The following is a 7,037-nucleotide window of genomic DNA, read 5'->3' as shown; positions in this document are numbered from 1 at the left end:
AACAGAGAGTTGGTCAAGCAAACTCGGGGGCCGATTGCACATGTCGGTGAGATCAAAATAATTACAACAGGTAACAGAGAGTTTGCAAGGCCATCTCGGTGAGACCGAGATCCCGATCGGTGAGACCGAATTGTCTAGGGTTTCTGGCAGTGGCTAGGTCAAGTGAACTCGGTGGCGCCGGATAGATAAAATCGGTGGAGCCGATTTTGACTTTAGGTTTTGGACATATGTGGAAATGAGAAAGTGGCTGAGGTTTTGAAGCAATATCATTAAGCACTTTGAGGAAGTAGACCATTAAGCAACACATCATCCCCTTTTAATAGTATTGGCTTTCCTATGGACTCAATCTGATCTTTGATCACTTTGCCAATTTTTGTTCTTAGAATTTTGAAGGGTCCACATCTCTAGTCCATGCCATGCCAATCATTGAACTTTCTGAAATATTTAACTTGAATGGATATTAGTTCAATGAGCTATATGTTGTTATGAATTACCAAAACCACCCGAGGATTAGTTGCACTTTCACTATTGTTAATTAGCACTCACTAATTAACGAAATGTCATTAGCAAGGGGTGTGTCCAACCCCGAAGAGTCATGCCCCTTCTCTCTATATATTGTCAAAAGGCACATGTTCTGGAGGGATGCCTCCGAAGAGGCACCTCTTCTTCCCATCTCTTCTAGATGTATATATATACTTGAGAATCAATAGAAACCGAGACTAATCGTCCATTCACTTTCAATCTCGTTTTACTCTAACAGGTCCTATCTTTAATGGAGCATGCCGTTTGGAAGGTTCGGGCGTGGCCAAAAGTGAAGTTATTGCGGTTGGCAATTCAAGATCGCATTTGAACGGCCGATAGACTCGTCAAAAAAGGGTGGCCAAATTGACATTTGCCCGCTTTGCAAAAGGATGGAAGAATCCGGTGATCACATATTCTTCCAATGTCGGTACACGATTTGGAAGTTGATTATTGACAAGCTCCAACTGTTGAGCATGGACATATCTTTGTGGCATCTTGAGCACAATGTGGGCCAATCATTTTAGGGCCATGGCTTCCCCCCTCCCCCCCCCCCCCCCCCCCCCCCCTTGCTTAACATGGTCATCGACAAAATGAAGTTTTGGGTCACAACAGGTGCTGAGAAACTAGGGTCATGTTGTTGGGAGAAAATCTCGTTGTATGTATTTCCTAACTCAAACTCTATTCTCTCTTAATTAATATACGGGTCAAATCTTTTGCCTCAGTTTTAAAAAAATTAATGACGCGAACAAAATTGATGCTAAAGCCTTGCTGCAACAAGATCGCTTCAAGATAATGCCACTCTACACGATTGTATCTAGTTTACTGCACATGAATAATCCTTCCCTTTCTTCCATCTTCTCATAATGTGAACACTTCCAAATGCAGAGTGAACACTTTCAATGCAACAAGAACATCTACACGACTGGTCTTTGGTAAAAAGAAAACCCACTGGATAGTTGCAGGTATCATGCTCCAGTAATACCTACCTTGCCAGACAACCACCACTGTATAGAATGTACAGTAACACGCGACACACTTCTAGAAGACAGATTGGGCAATACATACACTCTCTCTGAATAAGCGTGTATACCAGTGACTAAAAGGATGTACATTTCACTGACAAAAATCACAAATGAGTTAGGTGACCAAACTGCATCGCCTGATCAAAAGAAAACAAGCTTCCGCGCACCATCAACAACCTGAAAAGGGCACGGAAGAAAAGTGTCAAGACAAGGCCCAACACCAATCAAAATAACGTGCACCAGAGTAGAACTATGGTGATCATAGAATAAAACAATAAGAAGCGGAAAGTCAATTTGGCTCCCGTGGCCAAAAAAAATTGTTGAAATGAAAAAAAATCAAGACAAAATTTGTTTGTGTACTTAGTCACATCCAAATGCTACCTGCAAATTTTGAGGCAAAAATATTAAACATTTTGGCTTGTACAAAAATAACAAATCGAACACCAAAAGTTACCCCAAATTTGTTTGTTTTTTTGCCGACGAAACACCGCAGCTCCGTTTCGCATGAAAATTGTCATGCATGTTTGCAACACTAATACAATCATCTACAAAAAATTTCAGAATTTTTCGAAAACATATAATATTTTTTTTCGTGTTACTGTTCACCCGGGAGCAAATGCTCCCGGGAGCCAAAACGCCAGTAAGAAGTCACAATTGAAGTTTTGTTCTAAATTATATCCCCGTCATCAATTTTCACTTCATACTTTCTGATAGTTCACGAAATCAAACACTGCAGTAGCACTTCTCATTACAGACTTTACAAAAGTGTGCGGAAATGAAGCTGGTCTCTTCTGTTCCTCATATTGGGCCCCTTATAAGAAGAAAAGAGATTGAAAATTATAATGAAGAACGAAACTCTGACCATTATAATGCATTTCTTATCTGCAGTGTTCATTTATGTTCCTTCAGAATAGTTAAACATCCGAAAAATGAAAATCAATCCTACTTAGAGGCAGTGGCTACTTAACAGTACAGTTTTTCATCCGTTTACACTACCAGATAACACAATCACATAGGAAATGGAAGACCCTGAGTATGATTCAGTGAGTATTCATACTTACACGCTGAAGGTTGCAAGGACACATATGATGATTTACCCCATCTGCCACTGTACAATCAAAAGCTCAGAAGATAAGTATCCAACAGAGAAATGAATCTCACAAGGTTAAACTTTAGGTCCAACGTAGACACGTAGTGACTACTCAAGTAGGCTAAAATACCTTCAGAACCGGCTCTCCTTGGTTTGATGATGTCTTGGCCTCCTTCATAGCTTTAATCTGTGCTCGTGCTGCTCGTCCAGCAGCTGACTTTTCATATTCCTGCTGCCTGAAGGTTAAAAAAACTAAATTGTGACCACGCTACTTCAGGTTGAGTTAATAAAGTATGAACAGTCCAAAGTTGTAATAGGACTTTGATTGACAGCAGACACTATAAAAGAATCATTATACAAACATAAGAAAAAAATACATGGCGGTAAGGGAGGGGGAGGGGGGTCTGAAGCTGATGTACCACACATAGATGTTGGAAAGAAATACGTCTGTAAACTAAAAGACCAAATGAACTGGTAGATGTTGTTAAGAGATGTAAGTGCATGGTCTAAACAGAACAAGATATTGCATGACATAAACTTCCTGAAAAACGAACTTATTCATTTCAACAACAACAGTAATGACTCGAAAGCAACCGTGACCAACACAAACAAGCATATTATACCATAATAAAACCAAACAAAGTTTTTTCTGATAGAAAAACCCAGAAATCTTGAACATGTATACTTGACGACTGCATCCTGAACTTTATTTACAAGCATAAAGTACACAAGGAGAATGGAATCTTTGTATTACCACACAATTCTGATAATCCAATTATACCTAATCAATCCAACTTAAATCTAGAACCAGATCTGGAAATACATCTTCTGAAATTAGTTGCAGTACCCAGCACAATCATTTTAGCAAAACACTAGGTGATTTCTGAAACAGGATGTGACAAACCAGAATCACAACTCCAGGAGGAGATGAAGAGCCAAAGATGGAATTAGTCAATTGGAATCGGAATGGTCAGACACATAATTGCTACTCTTAAGACTTCAATGAGATGGTTGAACCGCCTTATGATAAGTACAACGAGTGGAAAAACACTTGTTGCCGCACAATCTGCTAAGTGTACATGCTGATGTGGTTGATAGAGCAGTCTGAAAATTTGAAGCCAGATAAATTGCAGATACCACAAAGATGTCATCATAGGAACCGTTGCTTGAGAAGTCAAGGTAGTACAGAAAACAAAGATCAGTAATTGCTGATGGTAAGTTTCCTCCAGTGAGGCCATTGCTGTACTACCTCCGATCCATAATAAGTGTCGCAGTTTTGAACTAACTCCAGTTCAAAATTGCGACACTTATTTTGGATCGGAGGGAGTAGATAACTAGAGAACAAAGAGAGGTTAGGATTCTCTTCATACTGGACAAGAAAATGGAATTTGTCCAGATAGGCTGTTGTTACTTACATAATACAGCATCGCAAAGACAGAGGTAGAGTTCCAGTGAGTACATTTTATAGACAGGCCTAGCATCAATATTTGGGAAGAATATATGGCCATGCAGTTGTATCAATGATGCAGACCAACTAATTCAGTACATGACAGAGCAGGAATTCAGCCCGGCAAGCTCTGCAGGAACGTTGCCATTCAGCAAATTGTCTTACAGCCTGCATCCGCTTATTCCTAACCCGTCTATCCTTCCTCCTGCAGCTGTCTGCTTCACCCGCAAGACATCGTCTGGCTCTAAAAATAACGCAGTAGAAGAGAGCACGCCATTTTGGGACAAGAAATGTCTGAGTAGTGCGGCGCGATTCAAGAAGGGGCCAACTCCATCCGGTTCCATGAACTGCTTCAGGGACGAACATTTCGATCCAACCTGGTGAACTCTGGCAGTCTCGAAACCGATCCAATCCGATAAACCCTGAACCCAATCCGGCAAGAATCAGGGCATCCCACCAAGAAACCAGGGCGACACGGAGCATGGTCGGGATTATACCGCGTTGAACGGCCGAATTCTTCGCTCCTACTATCCAACAACCAAACCTACCTGATCGGCGCGATGAGTTCGAACCAACAAACTAGGATCAGGATTTGAGATCCTTGGAGCAGAAGGCGGCGGTTACCTCTTCTGGGCGGCCTCGGCGGCCCTTGCGCGGGCCTCCTGCGCCTCGAGGCGGTCGGCCTCCGCCCGCTGCTCCTTCTGCGCCGCCCCGAAGCATCCGCACTGCCCCATCGTCAACTCCCTCCCGCTTCGTTGGTCCTTGGCTGCTTCGCACCAGCCGCGTGCTTGGATTGCTGGTTTCTTTTGCGTTTCTGCTTTGGGATATGCGATGATGTGCACAAGAAGATCCGGCGAAAAGGAAGAGGGGCTTTTGGAGATTCTACTAGAAAGCCGCGGAGGGCCTGCAAGTCAGCCTTTCTTTTTAACACAAACAGCTTTATTCAGATGCAACTGCAGTTTAACATGACAGACTTTCGAAAAATAAGAGCAACTCCAACGCGCCGATCCAATTCATGCTTAAACCAACTCTAGCGCACGACTCCAAACGGACGTTCGTTTTGACCTCTTTCATCGATTTAGACGGTAATGGAGTCGTCCATGTCCGCTTGGGCCCGTTGCCGTGTCGGTGCGTCCAATGCGCGGCCGCACCCCATATCATGTTCGGGATGGACGTGATATAAAAAAATCACAAAAACTAAAAGAAATGCCAAAAATAAAAATAAACGCAAACATAAAAACATAATTAAACAGTCTTCACGGGCCTAGAACGGCCGGTTCCACTGTTCTTAACATAAACATAATTAACATAAAAAAACAAAAGAAAAGCGTCGCCCCCCGCGCTGCTGCCGTGCCCGTCGCCGTCTCCTCACGCGTCGCCGCTGTCGTCTTCGTCGCCAGTAAGGTCGATGTAGGGCGGCGGCGTCCAGAGGTGGGCCGGTCCCTGGAAGGCGGGAGGCTCCTGGAAGGTGGGAGGCGCCTGCACCATCTCACCCCGTGGCGACGTCTCACGCTCCGGTGACCGCGGCGGCGTAGGGCACCAGTTCACGGCCACCACGCCGTCGGCCATGTCCGCGACCGTGCACGACCAGCTCCACCGCGGGCCCACCAGGCCCGGGTGGAACGCGGCGACGGGCTGCTCCTCCAGCACCTCCTCCCTCACCTCCTCCCTCATCTCCAGCTCCGACACGGCCACGTCACCGGCCGCAGAGAAGGCAATCATGGTGTCCAGGCCCTCCCATAGGCGCTCATCGTGGGTGTTCATGGAGTCTTCCATGACATGTTGAAGGAGTCGGGCCTCCTCCTCCTCTGTCATGCGAGGAGGTGGTAGTGGCGACGGAGAGGGCGAAGGCGACGACGTCGGCGTGATGGCGCGCACCCGCGTACGCCCGCACACCTGGGGAGGGCTTGGAGCATGCGCGGCGCTCTGGACGTCGCCGTCGCGGCCCCGATGAGGTGCCGGCAAAGAAGGACGCGCGCCGCGTGTCATGCTCGTCCCTAAACCATGTGTCCCACAGGCCGAAGTCGACGGCGTACCTGGGGTCGTAGAACAGGTCGTATGGCAGGAGGCGGCGGCGGTGTTTGATCTCCTCGCGGTGGGCACGGCCGCTCGTCAGGACCGGCGGGATCGGCACCCAATCCGCGGACAGATGCCAGTTATTGGGCAGGTGAACGTTGCTCCAGGGGAGCGGCGTCCTCGTCTCCCAATAACGATGGCAAACATCCGCGTGGATGTAGTGCCGGGCGCGCTCGCCAGTGGCCGTAGGGGCGATGGTGAATGCGGGATGCGCGGGGGCCCTTCGCGGGGGTGATGCGGGCTCAGCTTTGACGTCGCGGCGGCGGCGGCCCGAGGACGAGCCAGCCTCGTGGTTGTGCGCCCCCTTGCGGCCGGTGCTCCACCACACAATGGTTGTCGGTGGCCGACGAGCTCGAGGAAGGGGAAGGGAGAGCTAGGGTTTGGGTGTCAGGTTTCGAGGAGGCAGCAGCGACCAGAGTGGGAGCATGGACTGTGACCGGTCCACGGCTTCCCATTTAAGAAGGACGCCTACCCGCGCTTTTGGGCGGATGACAGGTGGGGCCGACCGCGCGTGCGCATTTATGTTGGGCGGTGGGAGTAGGTGGCCGCCTGCCACGCGGCCTCAATGCGGACGAGCGGCGCGTCCATTTGCTGTCCGCCTGGACCCAAACCAGCCGCATGTTTGCGCTCAGAATGGGTCGGGCCGGACACAAAACGGACAAGATGGGTCCAGGCCGTCGCGCGCTGGGCCGTGGGGTCTGTCCATTTTGCCCCAAATGGGCGGGGCCGGACGGGATGGTGTCGCGCACTGGAGTTGGCCTTAGTTTGGATCGAAACGGACAGAAAAGTCGGTCAAACACGGCGACCCAAACAGAGGCGCGTCTGCTTTTTGTTCGCCGTGCGACCCATTCCCGACCCAAATTTGGGCCTCGTTTGCGTC

The 7,037-nt window shown here is 47.9% G+C and overlaps 1 protein-coding gene across 3 annotated transcripts; it reads right to left on the bottom strand.

Moving 5' to 3' along the window:
• Positions 1–1,287: 1,287 nt before the first annotated feature.
• LOC109753760 (uncharacterized) lies at positions 1,288–5,007 on the bottom strand. 3 transcript variants are annotated; one of them, XM_020312681.4, is made up of 4 exons: positions 4,706–5,007; positions 2,765–2,870; positions 2,606–2,652; positions 1,288–1,721 (listed from the first exon to the last, which is right to left on the bottom strand). In XM_020312681.4, the coding sequence occupies exons 1-3, from the start codon at positions 4,813–4,815 to the stop codon at positions 2,638–2,640; spliced, it is 231 nt and encodes a 76-aa protein (XP_020168270.1). In that variant the 5' UTR covers positions 4,816–5,007; the 3' UTR covers positions 1,288–1,721; positions 2,606–2,637. The 3 variants fall into 3 exon arrangements, with proteins under 3 accessions (XP_020168270.1, XP_020168272.1, XP_020168271.1); XM_020312683.4 differs by having other exon boundaries at positions 2,602–2,652; positions 4,706–5,004; XM_020312682.2 differs by lacking the exon at positions 1,288–1,721 and adding an exon at positions 2,108–2,355 and having other exon boundaries at positions 4,706–5,004.
• Between the last annotated feature and the right edge of the window lie 2,030 nt (positions 5,008–7,037).

Source organism: Aegilops tauschii, chromosome 5 (assembly GCF_002575655.3).
Source record: "Aegilops tauschii subsp. strangulata cultivar AL8/78 chromosome 5, Aet v6.0, whole genome shotgun sequence".
NCBI lineage: Eukaryota > Viridiplantae > Streptophyta > Magnoliopsida > Poales > Poaceae > Aegilops > Aegilops tauschii.
Note: the sequence above shows the minus strand (reverse complement) of the source record. Positions and strands in the feature narration are given on the sequence as shown.

Excerpts from the sequence above, each read along its gene's own strand:
- LOC109753760 (XM_020312681.4), bottom strand. The coding sequence starts at position 4,815 with ATGGGGCAGTGCGGATGCTTCGGGGCGGCGCAGAAGGAGCAGCGGGCG. Across the intron at positions 2,871-4,705 it reads GCCGAGGCCGCCCAGAAGAG|GCAGCAGGAATATGAAAAGT; the intron begins GTAACCGCCGCC and ends TTTAACCTTCAG.